The following is a 19,104-nucleotide window of genomic DNA, read 5'->3' as shown; positions in this document are numbered from 1 at the left end:
TCAATGTAACCGTCCAGCTCCATATTTACAGCAGCCTTCCCAGGTTCCATTTGCAAAGCTCGGCAGTATTTTCACATCAGCGGCCATCTCCCCATTTATCATTGTCTTTCTGTTTGTCCCGCTCTCCAAGCCTGTCTCTTTCACTTCAAGGAAGGACGTACAGTATTGATAGGGTTTATTTTACTCACGATCCCCTTGTACTGTCTCTTTGTTATTTCATTCGTGTCTCTGAAACCGGCAGAGAGCGTCTGCGGCACTGCGGTTGGGCGACGTTACGCCTCTACTGTCCTTTCTAATAAACTTTGTTCTGTCACTAGCCATTTTGCTTTCTCTCTCCCACTTCCATGATCTCCTGTCTCGGCTGTCGACGGTAGCCGGTTCCAATGTGCCCTTCACCACATGCTAATGTTCCTGCCATGTCAGCTGTGAACATCTCCTCGGTCTCTCCGAGTGGCTCTTCTATTATCATATTCAAGGGCAGGGGACAAAGCCAGCAGGAAGAGTTCAAACAACAGGAAATAATGTCACGCTATACAGTTAGGTTTCAACTGCGGAGCCCGGCGAGGGTGTGAAGTCGCTCGCCGAAATGCCAGCGTAAGGCGAGCATGACTCATGGTGTCGGGGAAAAAAGTGTGTCATTGGAATTCGTCCTTTTTCTGGAAGTGGATGCTGGTAATCGCATTGACACTGAGGAGAGAGGTGTGGAAGCCCAAATACAGCAGGCAATGAAATCGGCAGCTAAGTTAACAGGACAAATTGACAACTTCAGACATTTTTATCCCTGTTGAACTCTCCCTAAACAAATCTTCCTCTCTCTCTCTCCCCTTGTGCTTGTGTCTTCAAAACCCTCTCGAACAGATGTGGAGAGGAACTGTAAATTATGTACTGTGAAACCATAATCAAAAGCGTTGGCCTTCATGCATTCAGCTTTCGAGAAAACAAAACACTCATTCGTTTTTAGAGGAAAGAGGAGGAAACCTCACATCAATACGCGCTTCTGTATCAACAATGCAAGTTGCCACGACAACCGCAGTCGGGCTGAATTGACTTGAATCTTTTAACACAGCAGAGGTCAAAGCACTTGTATTTTCTTCTCATAGAAAATGACAACAGTTCAATTACCACTCCAGCACACTTACAGACACGCTAAAACCGCGTATCGATCACCGCAGAGGTCAGAAACCTCCACGACTCGTGAACCGCTCAAAACTCACGAACCCTCGTCGTTTTTCATTTTTCTCTCCGCTCGTCTGTTTGCGACCCTGGTTTTTCTATTTTTAAACAGGACTTCAAAGGCGCTCTCGGATCTCGCAGTGAAGAAATTTCGTCTGCTGGGAAATCTTTACAATGCTCAACAAAGTGGGAAACGGCAGCTGCCCACCCTCATTAAAATGATCTTTGCGTTAATTGCTGGCTTGCCAATGAAGATTGTATTTTGGGGGTTTTTCCATTAGTATATATTTTCTACAATTATAAAAGGAATATAGAAGACAGTTGTAACATTTTAACTACTACTAACCTACCTGTCATCATTTAGCTGAATAAACAGTTATATGTTTGAAACTTAAATGCACTATCAATATAATAGTAATATAATATACACTATCTTTTTAAAAGGTTTGGGGTTAGTAAGATATATTTAAAATGATTAATACTTTTATTAAGCAAGGTTCATTAAATTATAATATTTAAATATTTATATTTCAAATAAATGCTGTTCTTCTGAACTTTCTATTCATCAAAAAATCCTGAAAAAAATTATTTAATTTTTAACATTGATAATAATAAGAAATGTTTAAAATTATAATGATTTCTGAAGGATCAGGAGACACTGAAAACTGGATTAATGGGTTCTGTAAATTTCAAATTTCAATCACAGGAATAAATTATATTTTAAAACATATTAAAATAGGAATCAGTTGATCAGAAATACTTAAAAAATACATAAAAATATTAGCAGCCCCAATTATACTTTATATATTACATTATACCACTTTGTAAATATGTGCACATATACAAATTAAAAATTATATAATTAATATTCATGTATTACAATTTATTACATTTTATTAAATTGTATAAATTGTAATACATGAATATTACAATTTATACAATTGGATATTATTTAGCAATAAATTATTTAACAACATATAATATTACTAAATATTATATAGGCTATATTACATTTTTTTTTTATTATTATTATTATTATTTTTTTTTTTTTACTTCATAACTATGAACTAGTAATTATAAATACTGTTACAATGGTCCCTGACTTCAGAGCCATGATAAAATGGTAGCTTCCAGCAACAGCATTAGCAACTTTTAACCATCAAATAAGATAGATATGAAATGGGTTCCAAAGGCATTCAAATTTCAGACATCCCAAAATAATTCCTCAAATAATATTCCTAAATTTTTGATGATAAAAGCACAAATTTTACTGAGCAGAGTATGTGTCATCATTAGCTTAATTATGAGTGAAATTCTCCCTGAAAGCTCCCTATCATTAGATTATTCTATAATAAAACACAAAACAATTATTTTTACATCACAATGCATGTGAATATCCACACTTTAGCCTCTCAGACCCAACTGATTTCATCAGCTCCTCTTTTTTTCACAAACCTTCTCCTGGTACTGCCTGCGTGAGGAGTCCAGTGACTGAATGAGGGCGGTGGCGTGGCCCACAAACATGGCATAGCAGGTTGCACCCACGATCATGCTGAGGATGGTCAGCCACACATCCGTCATGCCCACAGGAGGGTACATGCCATACCCGATACACAGCATGTGGCTCATGGCCTTAAACAGGGCATAAGAGTACTGCTGACCCCATGTGTCATTCTGTGAGGACAGAGAGAAAGGGAGGGATGCACGGAAAGAGAAAGTGGGGAAGAGATAAAGAGAAAAAAAGAACCCAAATTAAAGCATGAATATAATTAAGAGCATGAAAGACGGAAATTGTGATAGAGAGCAAAAGAAATAGGAGAAAGACAGTGAAAGAGGGACAAAACGTGTTGTGAAGGGACAAAGGTACGGACCAATGAGACCGAGAGGAGAGAAAATAGCATCGCGAATGACAGCATGTGAAAGAAAGAGCGCGAGAGAGTGTTAGACTGGAAAAAAAGTGACAGTGTTTCTATATATTTCTGACAGGACTCAGAGGGAGCCGGAGTAAAGGCCAGAGAGAGAGAGAGAAAGGGAAATATCACGTCCTTTAGCAGGAGGGTCATTACGAACGCTGCATGCGCTTTCTTGATATGAGAAGATGGAGGAAAGCAGAAGGTACTGTTTTACAAATGCTAATAAAGCATAGTCACGGGCAGTGTTTGTCTTTTAGCAAAGTGAGTCACTCGGCCTGGCACTTTTGGGCCAAATACTTATCATGCAGGTCCAGGATATGATGCAACTGGCCTAATTTCAGTCAAAAATATTACTTTTACCAATATCAGTTCAATATGGTTGCCAGTTTCAGCCTCCGATTAAAAAACTTAAAAGTAATTACGGCATGATATCTCACAATTGCTACGTTGTTTATAGTAACTGACTTTATTTTTTTGTAATTATAACCTTGTTTGTCATAATTCTGACTTTATATCTTACAATGTGGCTTTCTGTCTCACAATTTGACTATGTTTCATAATTACAACGCAGTTTCTTGTAATTACAAATTTGTTTCTCATAATTTCGACTTTGTTTCTTGTAATTTCAACTTTATATTTCACAATGCAGCTTTTTATTGCAGCAGTTCACTTTATATCTCAAAACTGCAACTTTTCTTTTAATTTACGACTTTGTATTGCCCAGTTGCCCATTTCATAATAAGACTTTTTATCTTGCGGTCGTAACTCATAACTTTTGTTTCTGTAATTTCAACTGTGTTTCTCAAATTGTGACTTTATATTTCGCAGTGTAACCCTGTATTGCATAATCTGAGTTTTTATCTGATAATTGCCACTCCATTTCTCAAATTTCTGATTCAATGTTATGTCATAATGTGGCTATTTATCTTGTAATTTGACTTTATATTTCCCAATTGTGTCTTCTGACTTTGTTACTTGTAATTGTGACTTTATATCTCACAATTTGACTTTATGCCTCGGAATTTAACTTAATATCTCAAAATTACATATATTTCTTTTAACTCTGACTTTATATCTCCCAGTTGTGATTCTATACTTTACAATGTGACTTGCAGTTGTAACTTTGTTACTTGTAATTGTGACTTTTGTTTCTTGTATTTGCAACTTTATATTTCACATTGTGATTTATATTTATATCTCAAAATCTGATTTTATATGTCATAATCTGGCTTTATATCTTGCATTTTGACTTGACATCTCAAAACTGCAAATGTTTCCTTTAACTCTGACTTTATTTCTCTTAATTGTAATTCTCATAATTGCAACTTTATACTGTATTTTACAACGTGGTCACAAAATCTGATATCACATTATTGACACTTCATGGTGTCATAATTGTGATTCATATCTTGCAATTGAACTTTATATTTTACAATTGTGATTATTTATTTTAATTGCAACTTTATATCACAATGCAACTTTTTATCTTGCCATTGTGCCTTTGTTTCTTGTGATTGTGACTCAAAATGTGACTTTTTTACTGTAAACTTAATCTCATAACTTTTTTTTTTTTTAACTCTGAGGTGGAAACAGCCTTCTATAATTCAAAATGTTCCATCTGGGTCATTTATTCTGTTTTGCAGCAGTATAAATAGCTATTCTAGCTTGCTGCATTTATATTTTGACTTGAAATAACCTGATAATGTGGATGTTGGGATTAATAAATCATTGGGAGCTGGGCCAATGGAAAATAAAGAGAAAACAGACACGGATCGGCCCCTCAAACTTACCACCATTTTGTTTTTGGCCACCCAGCAGTCTGAAGGGAAGTCCTGCAGCATGGGCACCAGAAACTGCAAGCATCCGTCCCAGTGGCACAGCAACAACATCATTCCAATGAGATTCACAATGCGCACCATAGCACTAGCCAGGTCATAGGTCATGTGAAAAATCTAAAAGGAAAAGAGGTCAGAGATGTGAACTAGAATATGCCGCATTGGGTCACAATTAAGATTTAATCCTCACCCAGTTCTAGGCCACATTGTCCTTAAGCTGGTTTTTAGTAGCAAAACACTGGGCTTGTGGAGTATTACATAAGGTACTGTATCTCTTCTGCTAATGTTACTAATAGTTCCTAGGAGATCAGTGGGAGGCCAAACGAGAGGCTGATGTTACCCACAATCCATAACGGCACCGATGCACCACCCCCCAGTGGACAAAAAGGCAGCGTTCCCAAATAGCAGTAATTAAAGTGCGGAATCCAATAGATTTCCGTTAACTCGCAAGGTTGAGGGATCGAAGCAATTAAAGGGTCATGGTGCACGCTTTTAACTTTGCCATTGACAAACAATGGTTAGGTTGAGTAACACATTGCTGCCTGTAATCGTGGCTAATTGCTGCTTGATTTAGAAGCTGCTATTCTTTGGCAGAGCTAAAATTAAATCCAAAGCAGTCGCTGAGTTTCAGATACGACTGTGAAGTTAATGTGATCTTCTGTCTATAATTGCTGACCGTGATTTTAAGAAGTAGGATGTGTTCTTGGATCAGCTCCATTGTTGGTCCTAGAAGATCCTCACTGTTATCTGTTACCAATCATTTCCCTATGATTTTACAGGTAATTAGAAGAACAGTCCATCCAAAAGAAATTTCTGCAAACGTGTGCATTTATTTTAAGTTGTTTCAAACCTAAAGGTGCCACATTGTCTTTTATGTTGACCGGTAAAAAACATGGATTATTTCCATGCAATATTGTGAAATATTGTTCAAATTTAAAATAACTGTTTCTATTTTAATACATTTTAAAATGTAATTCATTCCTGTGATTGCAAAGCATTATTACTCCAGTCTTCAGTGTCATGATCCTTCAGGAATCATTCTATTAAGCAGATTTGCTGCTCAAGAAATATTAATATTAGCAATTTTGAAAATGGTTTTTGCTGTTTAACCGTGATGCATTTTTCAGGATTCTTTGATTAACAGAAAGTTCAAAAGAACAGCATTTATTTGGAATCTTTTGTAACATTATAAATGTCACTTTTGGCCAATTTAGTGCTTCCTTGCTGAATAAAAGCAATAATTCCTTTATAGAACATTCTACTAACCCAAACTTTTGTAACAGTAGTGCATATAATTAAATAAGCATTTTTTTCTTACTTCTATTGGAATTTTTATATTTTTTGTCGTTTTAGACTACAACAGCCCAAATCCCGATTCCTCAGCAATTTCTGAAACAACACAAGGGTGATGATGGCAGAATTTTCATTTTAAGTCAGAAATATTCACTGAATGGTTTATATTACGGTTAGAATTGTGTTTATGAGGAATGAGTATATTTCTTTGACAGAAATATTGCTTCAGGACCACCAAAAGAAACCATGGGCAGCTCCATTATTGGTGCGGGAATATCAAACAAGGTTCATATCACAGTTCATTTCCTTTTCAACATTCACAAGCCAACAAAAAAGTGTTTTATCTATTTGTGATAGATATATTACAATCTAAGAGTCTATAGAGGTGCATCTTACCTCCTCCCATTGGTGGATGTATCTAATGAGTCTGGACAATCTCAGCAGCCGAAGCAGACTGAGTATTTTAGTGAAACGCACAATCCTCAACGCTCGGGCCGTCTTGTAGAAGTCCGAGTCGATACGTGTCTCCACAATGAGGAAGATGTAATCCACAGGGATGGAGGAGATGAAATCCACGGCGAACCAGCTCCGAAGATACTTGACCTTGATCTGCTGAGGGTCCAGGATGATTTCTGTGCTGTCTTCTTTGACGATCCCCGTGCGGAAGTTCAGCACCAGGTCAACCAGGAAGAATGTGTCAGAGACCACGTTAAAGACTATCCAGGCGGGGGTGTGTTCATCTTTAAAGAAGGTGATGCCTACGGGGATGATGATCAGGTTGCCCACCATCAACAGGAGCATGATCAGATCCCAGTAGAACCTGGACGACATAAAAATGGACAAAGTGTTTATTTAATGCCTTTGGAACAGAAGACTCTGCATGACCTTTGAAACCATTAACCCAATAAAGGCAATTAAAGATGATGAATTACAATTAAGTGCTTCTTCTTAAAATTCATTTTTTTTAGCTGAAAAAATGGAACCTACAAGATAGAAAACTGGATAATACATTTATTTATAGATATAGTAATAATAATTCTTAACGAATAACAAATAATAGTAATAAATACTATAAATATAAAATGTTAATATTATGATATAATTATTATCATCATTAATTAACATAATTAAATACATAGTTAACATTACACATTTTTATTTTATAAAAACAATAGTAAATAATTAACATTATCACTAAAATTTATTATTTACCATATTATGTCTTGTTTTTTAACTAAAACAAAGACTATTTCAAATCACTTTCAGTAATTGAGATAAAGCTGAAATAAAATAAAATATAAAAATAAGAAATTTAAAATACAACAATTAAAAACATAAATGAATACTAAAATTTAAACTTAAAAATAAATTAAAACTAAATATATATGTGTGTGTGGGGTGTGAATGAAACAATGACAAATGTATGTAACAAAATGACTGAAACTTAAACTAAAATGAATACTGAAGATATTTCAATACTTAATAAATAAAAAAATACTTAAATGACAGAAATATAAAATTAAAATTATACTTCCTGAAACACCTTTGAAATTTATTTGTGTATAGGTTCAAAAAGAAACAATGGCATATTTGTGACCCTGGACGACAAAACCAGTCTTAAGTGTCAATTTTTCAAAATTGAGATTCATACATAATCTGAAAGCTGAATAAATAAGCTTTCCATTGATGTATGGGTTGTCAGGATTGGACAATATTTGACTGATATACAACTGTTTGAAAATCTGGAATCTGAGGGTGCAAAAAAATCTAAATATTGACAAAATCACCTTTAAAGTTGTCCAAATGAAGTTCTTATCAATGCATATTACTAATCAAAAATGAAGTTTTGATACATTTACGGTAAGAAATTTACAAAATATCTTCATGGAACATGATCTTTACTTAATATCCTAATGATTTTTTGGCATAAAAGAAAAATGGATAATTTTGACCCATACAATGTATTTTGGCTATTGCTACAAATATACCCCAGCGACTTAAGACTGGTTTTGTGGTCCAGGGTTACATTTAAAACCAACCAGTTCTGTAGCTAAACTGATGCGCTAGCAACACCAAGGTCAATGGTTCAATTCCCAGGAAATACAATCGATAAGATGCATGCCTTGCAAGCAGTTAGCTTTGGATAAATGCATCTACCAAATGCATGAATATAATCGTCTGCCATCATTTCCACAAAATAAGTATTATGATGTCCGTAATCAGAAACACTAATCTAAAAAGCGCACTCAGGATTTCTTGAGAACGCTTCATGAGCTCAGCCCCTGACTGACGCTGGAAATGGCTGGCTGTCTGGTTGGGCTATTACTTCTCGTTTATGGATGAGTTCCCTGTTTGGTAATTGGATGTGTCGTACGTATGTAAATGAAAGGGGCTGGAAGACATCCAGGAGACCTCTGGCAAGACCGCCATTTCATCAATAAAAGATCTGCTGGGTGAAACGTTTACACAAAAACATGCCGCCATAATTGCTGAACGCAGCATTAATTACCCTATTGGCCCTGACATACCAAAATGAGCCTTTTTTGGTTGTGTGAAACATTCAATAATGCTACTAATATTTCACGTTGCTTTACAGTATTTGCCTGGCTCTTTTCCCCACATGCTAATATTCTTTTTGTACACCAAAAACTGAAGTCGTGGATTAGCCTTCTTCATTTATACCGTGGTAGACAGCTGGTTGGTTACTAGATCCCAGTCCTTTGCTGCTGAGTTGTAATTAAGCAGAAATCGATCACACAGAGGGTTGATAAACCGTCCAGCTCGGTATGGATTGAAAAGAGAGAACGAGGCTCTCAGCATTTCAGAGTTGTCCAGTGGGATTAACTGTTGTTTGACACCACGGACAAGAAAAAAACACTCAGTTCGATTTTAGGCTCTTATATTTGTGTATAAATAGGTCACTGTGTTTTCTTCACAAACAAATAGCTTCTAAAATGACTGCAGAAATAATAAAAAGCAGATTAACCATGATCTCACACAGTATTGGATCATGACTGAAGGTTACTGTTATCTGCAATCATATTAGCATAAACAAGCATAAACATATAAAAAGAACTGGGCCACTCCATGTCAAATCAACCAGAAGTCCTCAGAGGCTAAAAAGTTTAATTTTGATATTTTGTTTCTGGTCAAAGAAATACATAAATGAAGAATAAAGCCAAAATATGAAATGGCTTTGCACCAGAATACAAGAATCTAATTTAAGAAGTAAAATCTCATAGGATATTGAGATACAGTGTCTTTAATACTTCTTAAGTTACAGGCACGCAAACTTTGGGAAAAGACTATTTATGGCACTCAAACATCTGTTCTTTGCAATTGTTTTGATAGAGAGAAACAAGATACATTCTTAGTTTAAACAATATTTGTTCATCAGACATTCCTCTTTAAAATTAAAAAGTTTAATTTACTCATGGAGCCAGATTGAAATCCCTACATCTCTGTTAAACCATATACACTGTAAAAAGTGAAAGTTGACTTAACTTAAAATTATTAAGTGCATAATATTTTTTTTTTTATTAAAAGTTAAGTGAACTTGACAATTCAATTAAAATATTTTATTTTAATTATCACTTAATAAAAAATTTCAATTATCAAAATTTTAAGGCAACGGGTTTCCTCAATTTTTTTAAGTTCACTTTTTACAGTGTAGGGCCTTAAAAATTAAGAGACCAAATGATAAATTTGTTAAGAACCAGTATAATATAAAATAATATTTACATACCTTTAATACTTTCTGAGTCAAAGCTCACAAACTCTGGGGAAAAAACTGCCACCACTGGCATATAAAGCAACCAGTATTGCGTCAACTGATTTTACTAACAGTGTAAAAATACAATAATGATGCTGCCATGGTCTTTCTAAAGTCATTTTTACCCCTCTGTAATTTGGCGTCAAATCTCAGGTGAAAATTAAATTCTCAAAATGATAACGTCCCTCTCCAAAACCACTTTCAACTGACCATAAACTAGCATCATAAACATACCAGCTAATTTAAAATAAATTAAATAAACGAAAGATGAGCCTTATGATATATCCCACTCAAACTTACTGTAATTCATCAGGAATAGAATCCAAACAATGCTAATATTATATTATATCTGCTTCTTTTCTGGCAAGTTAATACTCTAATCACATATATGTTAAATACCCACTTTTAAATGTAATATAAAATCTGGGTTTAACCAAATGGAAAAATACTACTTCCACATTGCAGGGCTCTATTTTACATTGCTTGAAATGAGCTTTGGAGGAGATTAAACAAGAACAAACCATCTATAGGAAGTGTCACTAAATCTGCCAGATTATTTCCAGACAGTTTTCAGATTATAAAGGATTTGCCATTGACATTTACCCTTGGACAGATGCTCCAGTGGTCAAAGCAGGCAAAAGAATAAGTTTTACAGCAACATGTGCTGAACTGTTTGTACCATACTCTTATGCAAGGACTAAAAGTGGCACACTGATACCAAGAGAAGTTCAACAACTAAATAAATGTAGTGAATAATGAATTATTTCAATAAATAATTATATATATATATATATATATATATATATAAAATAAATAAATTAAGTAATATGTATAATAATCAGTGCAGAAAATTAATGAAAAAAACAAAACAAAACAACAACAAAACAGATTCTGTCTGGGCCTACCAATTATTTAGTAATCTAATCATATCACATCACATCACATTTTCTTGGTCCACTTAATCTCCAGATTATATTATAGTCTGTAAACTTCCATCATATCTATATTACTGTCTATACTGTCTATAAATGCAATATGGATATGCAACTGTCAACCCACGCTGTTACTAGAGCAGTAATTGTACTGAGAATATCCAATATCTATCACATCAACCATAGTATCACTGTAACCGCAATTATATAACATTATTCTCTTCTCAATTCGCACGTGTAAACAAATGATATATCATGAGAACATACACCAGAAACCACAAGAGGCATTATTCAATATCATTTGCAATATAAAATATCCACACCAGTGGGTATGGACTCGAGAAAGCTTGGAAAAGTGAAGATAGTTCTGCAAAAAAGGTATTTGGTTTGTGTGTAAGTTGTGATTCCCCTTCATTTGGATCTTTAACGACCCTATTTAGGCTAAAAATCAACTAACAGACGAGAGCCACTGTTAAATGACAGCAGAGGGAACACATTTCATCCAAACAAAAGCCTTTGCAATAATCAGCTTTCTGTTACAATCTGCCAAAAATACACTCTCTATTCTCCTTCTCTATCTGTTGCTGCTTAGCATATTATGAGTCCTAATTGTCTTTCCCAATCCCCATCCCTCCAATTGTGATGATCTCTCAGTGGAATCTGTGTCAACTCTACTCACCAGATCTAGCCATCATCCGAACGCTCTGCACCACAGCTCAACCAGTCGCTCTGGCCGCTGGAGTCCCCTGCAGAAAGCTAATGTGTTGGGTACATAATAATAGGTTTATGCAAGACTATTGCCATGATTCACTTGGGTGGTTGTCATGCCGCCGTCATGCAAAAGAATCAACTGAATTCAGATAGCCTTAAGGCTGTTTCTTTAACTATATTGTCACTTTTGGCCTTTTTGGCCTTTAGAAAGTGAACTCAACCAAGATCTACAACTGTAGAGATGAAAGAAACAGGGCCCTCTGCTGCATTTCAAAAATATCACCGTATGACCACAAACTCTCAAACATCCGCTTTATCATGAGACAGAACACTATTATGAACCAATCAAATGAGTTTTCATTAAAAAAATGTTAACATTACAGCCTGATTATAAAACTGAGGAAGAACATTTAAAACATCTTCATCACTTTTACCAGAACTACTCCGAACAAACAGACTAGCACACAGATTAAAGCATGGGGAATAACACTATGTAGTTACTTTACAGTCCATTACTCTTCAATTTTTGGGTTTCATTACTGTTTTCTGTTTACAATACACTGCGTCATCACGTTCATTATCTGACGTTCCGCTGCATCGCTGCAGTTATTTACAAAAGCCCCTTTCACACATATAGTATTTACTGGTAAATAACTGGTAAATTACCGTTAAGAGATCATGTGTGAACAGGACCTTTTCAAAAATACCTGTAAATTTGATTAATATTTTCTATATTTAATACAATCACACCGGCGTGATTAGATCGTTCAGTGCGTCATATCATCAGCTGCTAAATTCAAATCTGTTCGCTGGCTGGCACAGAGCCAGATACAGACACGTTTTTACAGCACTGCGCATTATAACCAATCACATACGATGCTGTTGAGCTATGAATGCAATGACCAATCAGAGGCGTTCAGATGAGTCATCGCTAAAATGCCGGTGTTTTCTTTACTTGCTCGCTGACTGAATACCTCTTTCTGGCGAATTCTCTCGTTAGAAACAATAAAGTAAAAATGTGTGTACGAACCTGTAAGTAACATATTAATTTCACAGTGTAAACCGCTTCAGTGATTTTAATGGGAGTTTTTGAGGGTGCTTGAACTCTGTCAGTAAAAATGTTCTTTGATAATGTAAATGTTCTTTGCTCTCTTTCTGTACAATGAAAGTGTTATGATTAGTAGCCTAACTTAAAATGTTTTTATTCACATTAACTTTGAATGTTAAATTCACATTAAATATAAAGTCAGTAGTATTAAAATATGTTATGGCATGCCACCCATATTTAATAGATTACATTATTAGGTTACTTTGACCATCGCACTAGATCAACTAACATGATCTATAAAGATGAGAATCAAGATATTTCCTGATATAGTTAATGTGTTTGGGAATGAAAACATAAGTGTTGTTGTGGCTGCTGTGTGTCACATGACGACCAATCCCCCACTACTTTTTCCAAATACGCTGCAGAACAGAGATGCTCTGTTGTGATTCATTAAAAAAGCACATCTCTTTGCTTCCCTTATTCCAAAACCCCTTGAACACTGATGCTAACCTTCCACCCCCCTCTAAACAGCCTCCATTCACATTCTGACACTCTCTTCTCGTTTTCTGCATCAACCAGGTAATGCAATCAGCAAATGGAAGTCCCTGAATCGCCCATCCCCTTCCCTAACAGTGCTGAGGGGAGGAAGGTCAGAGAGCACGGCGAGACAGGGATGAAGCAAGTGCAAGAGGAAGGAGACAAGGGCAAATGTGAAAATGACACCTGAAAATGCCAGACGACTAAGGACGGTACCTCTTGTGACAGGTGAAACTTTACAAATCACCTGCTGCTGTGGTCATTTGGTACTCAACAGGTCTAGATGCTTCCTGAAATAACAGCCATCGTATATATAGTCACAAAACTGAAGTTTGAGTTAACAGATGCATTTTGGATGGTTTTGCCAGTACATATTAAAGGGAAATATTCTAAGAAAATATTTTCTATAGGTGTTTTACTCATATTTTGAATTACATATTAATTTGTCCTGTATATTAGGGGTAAATGAAATACAACAGATATTGTGCTGGCAGAATTACCAGTACCTTTTCCATTTTTCTACACTGTAAAAATGATTTTCAAAACAAATATTATTGGAGTATAAAAAATAAAATTTTATTCTTTCTACTTGAAAATGTTATATTCAATGCCTTTTCTTTGTGATTAATTATTTACTAGCAAATTTCACTAGCAAAAGTGAAAATTATTTCTACACCATTTTTTTCAAGTGCTCTGTAAAAAAAAAAAAAAAAGCTTAGAAATAGCTAGTAAATTTGACAAATAATCAAACAGAATTGACAAGTGATACCGAATTAAATGTTAAAATTTGAAGTAGAAAGACTGAAATTGTATTTTTTGTGTAAAACAATCTGCGGTAATTTCAAAAAAATATTTTGTACAGTGTAGGAAACAAATAGTTCAAACAAACGAAACAAAACAACAAAAAATCACATTCTGTCATCATGTACTCATCCTTATGTCATTTCAAACCTGTATGACTTCATTTTATATGTGGAACAAAAAAAAATATATATTTGGTTGTTTTTTTGCCAAATACAATGGAAGTCAATGGATCCAAACAAAACACAAAAATGGTTTCGTCTGGACCCCATTGACTTTCACTGAATGGACAAAAGCAGTTATTTAAAATATCTTCTTCTGTGAAGAAAGAAAGTCATACAGGTGACCTGAGGTTGAGTAAATGATGACAGAATTTTCATTTCTGGTGTTGATTCAACATTGTCCTGCTTTGCACTGTATGACCCTGATCTCACATCATTTATTTTGACTGATATCCAAAACAATGTGCCAATCGCTCATTAGAAGCACATAACTGCTTGGCTTACACGCCGTCCTGACTGTGCGAAGGCCATGTGGTCCATTTCAGCTAACTGACTGTTAGTACTGCCCCTCCAACTCGGACCAGAGTGCCATTAAATAAATTGTGTTGTCGTAATCCTCTCTGATGTTTGCTCCCAATAATGCCCGTCGTCATGTTAACCCATTTTGATCACCCTATTTCCCGGCCTGTGCAGAAACGGACAGCTCTGTTTGAGTGAAAACATAAGAACAACGGCTAAATATGATTGTGTGACTTATTTCTATGCAGTAAAGTGAGAGATTACACTTGCCTTTTGTGGCTGGTGCAGTGAAAGTTTCACGCAATGAATGCAAAACAATCACAGAAACTCCTAGACAGCTTGCGTTGGTGACACTGTTTGCCCTTGCAATATGTGGATGGTATCAATGTCATTCAAACAGGAAAGAGGTGAATATGACCAGGTGAGGTTAGGGAATGCAACAGCACGGGCCTGATTTTAATATCCTCAGCAAGCTCAAGGACACAGAAAAAAAAAACCGTTTTAAAAAACAAAACCATGGAAAGACAAATGGGCTGTTTTTAATCTGCTCAGACATGTGAGCAAAGCACAGAATCGTTTAATTTTGGAGAGCTCCTTACTGGAGGCCTGATGGCAGTGGGAACACTTGCATAGCCGATAATTAGACATGGGATTACCTGAAGTCACTGTATGGGTGAATGATCCAAAAGCCTGCAGATTTGACCCGCTCCTGCTCGCGCTCCACCGCCTTCTCGCTCCCGAACATTCGAAGCGAGAACTTGTTGACCCCCGGCTGAAGCATCGCGCCAAACTGCCTGTGCATAAAGCCCGCCTGGTACAGCCGCTCATCGTCAGGCATGATTTGATCGATACCCTCCAACTTTACGAAAGTCGACTGTTCTTCAGAGGGCGCCTGTTGTGCCCCGTCGCCGCGGCCGCCCTGCGCGCCCTGGCTCTCTCCAGGTGCGGGTTGCTCCAAGGGACCGTCGTCCTCGGGGCTCGCATCCCCGATGAGGCACCTCTGCTCCGCCAGATCCGCGTCTGGAGCATGCCGACTGGTGATGGAAGAAAGGCTGCCTCTGAATCTCCGGCAGTCGCCGTTCACGTTGGTTCTGAAGGGTCTCCCCACATCGGTCTCCGCGTCTCCGCTCTTGGCCTCGCTGACACCTTTAGAGCTCCCCGTGGAGGAGGGTGAGGGAAGATGCTTCATCTTGACACTTTTCCTCCGAGTGTCCTTGTCGCTGTCTTCACCGTCTCGAGTCATAGCACCCTTGTGTCCAAACTGATGTGGCAAGCTATAGAGCCGTTTGCGCATGGAAGAATGCACCCTATCCATTGTGATCGACCACCTTAACGGAACAAATGACAGTCGGTATCATCTGAGAGGAGACGCAGGCAGGAAAATAGGTCGTCCAAAATATGAATGCACAAATATGCATCCCGCTGCATCTGTAATACTAGACACCGAGCGCGCACACTGGATGCGGGAAGACGGAGGGACGTGTCTGAATGAGAAACAATTTGACGCGCGTCTCAATGACAAATCATTGCACCCTCCTTTCCAAACTACTCTTCAAACAGCACTTACGAAGCCCCCAGCCATTGACACATCAGTAATCCAATGTGCAAAAGATGTCCAGATCAGTTGTGGTAACATGCGTGGGGATGGATAATCTATTACGTTGCCATAGAAGCGCAGACAGCAAATAAGCACGCACCACCTAAACCGACTGTTAGGGGTGTAGAAAAAAATAAAAAACGTGACATGACATTATTCACCAAATGATTTGCCCAATAATAACATAAACATTCCTGAATGGTAAAAGTAGCGTTTTTACGCCATTCATTCTATTACGTCATGATGCCTTACGGAAAAGAATTGGTATTGTTTCATGCTAACAGCTGGGTATTGTTTATCAGACTAGCAGGGTGCGAGGAAGTCATAAGAAATAAAAGTATGTAGGCTATTCGTACAACATAAAGATACACTCAATTCAAAAGCGTTCTGTAAACGCAAAAGTTGAAATCGCGTTCGCGGGAGAACGTAACCATAGCAACAGCTCGCCGCTGGAACGCTGTTTAGAATCAGTAAAGCGGCAAAACACATAGACTTTATTGTGGATTATTCACAAAACACAATAAAATAAACTTTTAATGGCAGGCTAATTAAAATGTCTCTTAAGGTAGTTGAAGGTTATCCGGGACGCCAGAATTTGGAGTCGCGCGAGATCTGAAACGCAATACCCGGAAAATTATTAACAGAAATTTGAGCCTTTCTGAAGGTCAATGAATAATTCGCACACTGCTTCTTCTTAGCAGACTAATTTATTATTCGGTTACACTTTATTTTAAGGTGTTACAATGTAATTATACATTTAAATAGCCTACCGAGTCATTTTAATTAACTATGCACTTACTATATGGTTAGGGTTACTTACATGTAATTATGTGTTATTAATTATTATTAATTATGTGGTATTAATAATTAAGTGTTATTATAACAGTAAGTAGCCTACATGTAAAATGCGTAACACCTTAAAAGAAAGTGTTACCCATTATTCATATCCTAATTAGTTTGGTGGATGTATATGGCTGACAGACAACCATGCCCACCGTGGTTTGGTGCTGGTCTAGCTGGTGAACCAGTAGTTAGTGAAGCTGGTTGACCAAGACAGTGTTGCTAGTTAATGAAAGAGGTCTAGCGGGGACAACAGCTACGATGGTCTTTTCAGATGGGTCTTGTTCTTTTATTTATGCCATGTTTTTATCTTGTGTAATCATGTTCACCACAAAATGTGACCATTTTTCAGAGTAATAAAATGATGTGAAATATTCAAGTCATTCAGTTCGAATATACCCCTCTTATGGCACGTTCGATTTTCAAAAACCACACAGCCTTGTTTTAAAACAACTGTGCTTCATCTAGTGTCATGGTTTTTAATGTGTGGTCTGGATACAACATAACATGTCAGATGGTGAAGTCAGGGCACCCAGTGATCTGATGAAACTAGATACTGAGAGAATAATGGCACTATAATCTGTAAGCGCCTGGGCAAAGACAGCTTTCTGCCTTTTGAGCAGAAAATGCATTGTGACAAACACTGCCTTTCCAGGAATCATCCATCCCTATGGCTATGGAGGAGAAACGACTGTGAGATTATTCTGTGTGGATGTGATTTTTGTGAGTGTGTATGTATGAAAATATCATCTTTCTTTCTGTTGTACGGTAACCTGCTGTCTGAATACCATTGCAACTCAGTCAGCCAATTTCACCATGTAATACAGTATTTGTATGGATTTATAGTGTGCAGGTTATATTAATGAATTCAATCTTAAAAATTCCTCTTGCATCTTTCTGGCAGAACATTAATGTTCTTATTTATAGTAATGCACTATATAAACCACATTAATGCAATAAAATGCATACTTACACCATGCTTTAAATGAAACAGCTTATAATGAGTGTAGATGATAATACTTATGTAAATGGATCATCCGAATACTGTTGCACAGATCTTTTTGGTGCAATGTCTATAACTGAAAACTGAGAGGGTGGGGGAGTAGAAACAAACGTCCAGAGACATTAAACGTTTGGAGGGTCTGAAGTTTCAGCCTTGGTCAGCAATGCCCCCCTCTGGTGCACAGACATATTTCTTTTAGGACTGCTGGCATAACAGTGCCAACCATATGATAAGATGATTTTTAACCTTTAAAACACCCCCACAAAGATAATACTGAAGCAGATGGTATGTACTTTTTTCAAAAGACAATGCAACATTGTGTAAGTTGCACAAGGCTTGGATATTTTTAGTTTTTAATGTTTTGTAAGTGACCTTGTATGTTAGTATATGACTGTTTCCATATGCACATTGATTAATTAATACAATTGATGTAAATTCATATTAAAGGAATTGTTTGCCAAAAAATGAAAATTTGCTGCAATTTTTAATCACCCTCAGGCCATCCAAGATAGCTGAGTTTGTTTTTTTATCGGAACAGATTTGCAGAGAAATTACATCATTACATCACTTGCTCAGCAATGGATCCTCTGCAGTGAATGGGTGCTGTCAGAATGAGAGTCCAAACAGCTGATAAAAACATCACAATAATCCACAAGCAATCCATAAGACTCCAGTCCATCAGTTAACATCTTGTGAAATGAAAAGCTGCATGTTTGTAAGAAACAAATCCCTCAATAAGGCATTTTAACATTAAACCAACACTTAGTCCGTAACCCATAATAACACTTCCTCCAGTGAAAAAATTCATCCCCTGTTGTCCATTGACATTATTTGTTCAGAACTGTTGTCGCTTGCAAACAGTGCTTGATCTGTGCATATTTCTCTCCTGATTCAGACATCTTTTTCACTGGAAAAGCAATATTATGGATAGAGGACTCTTTTTTAAAGTTTGAAGTTGAAGATGAATTTGTTTCAAACACGCAGCTTTTCACTTCACAAGATATTAAGTCATGGATTGGAGTATTGTGGATTATTGTGATGTTTTTATCAGCTGTTTGGACTCTCATTCTGATGGCACCCATTCACTGCAGAGTATCCATTGGTGAGAAAGTGATGTAATGCTAAATC

The 19,104-nt window shown here is 36.6% G+C and overlaps 1 protein-coding gene and 1 long non-coding RNA gene across 2 annotated transcripts in view; one reads left to right on the top strand and one right to left on the bottom strand.

The window, feature by feature from the left end:
• The window catches only part of LOC131534492 (uncharacterized), a 28,150-nt gene extending 14,576 nt beyond the window's left edge, over positions 1-13,574 (top strand). Inside the window, exons 2-3 of the long non-coding RNA XR_009269361.1 lie at positions 3,160-3,288; positions 13,257-13,574. This is a non-coding gene — a long non-coding RNA (uncharacterized LOC131534492). The remainder of the gene's footprint in view (positions 1-3,159; positions 3,289-13,256) is intronic.
• Positions 1-16,558, bottom strand: part of hcn4l (hyperpolarization activated cyclic nucleotide-gated potassium channel 4l) — a 29,435-nt gene extending 12,877 nt beyond the window's left edge. Inside the window, exons 1-4 of the mRNA XM_058767389.1 lie at positions 15,193-16,558; positions 6,611-7,034; positions 4,877-5,038; positions 2,629-2,847 (exon numbers count right to left, since the gene is read on the bottom strand). Coding sequence (XP_058623372.1) covers positions 2,629-2,847; positions 4,877-5,038; positions 6,611-7,034; positions 15,193-15,851 — 1,464 coding nt within the window. The 5' untranslated portion in view covers positions 15,852-16,558. The remainder of the gene's footprint in view (positions 1-2,628; positions 2,848-4,876; positions 5,039-6,610; positions 7,035-15,192) is intronic.
• Positions 16,559-19,104: the final 2,546 nt, after the last annotated feature.

Source organism: Onychostoma macrolepis, chromosome 25 (genome assembly GCF_012432095.1).
Source record: "Onychostoma macrolepis isolate SWU-2019 chromosome 25, ASM1243209v1, whole genome shotgun sequence".
Lineage (NCBI taxonomy): Eukaryota > Metazoa > Chordata > Actinopteri > Cypriniformes > Cyprinidae > Onychostoma > Onychostoma macrolepis.
The sequence above is the reverse complement of the archived record's forward strand: the minus strand, read 5'-3'. Positions and strand labels throughout refer to the sequence as shown.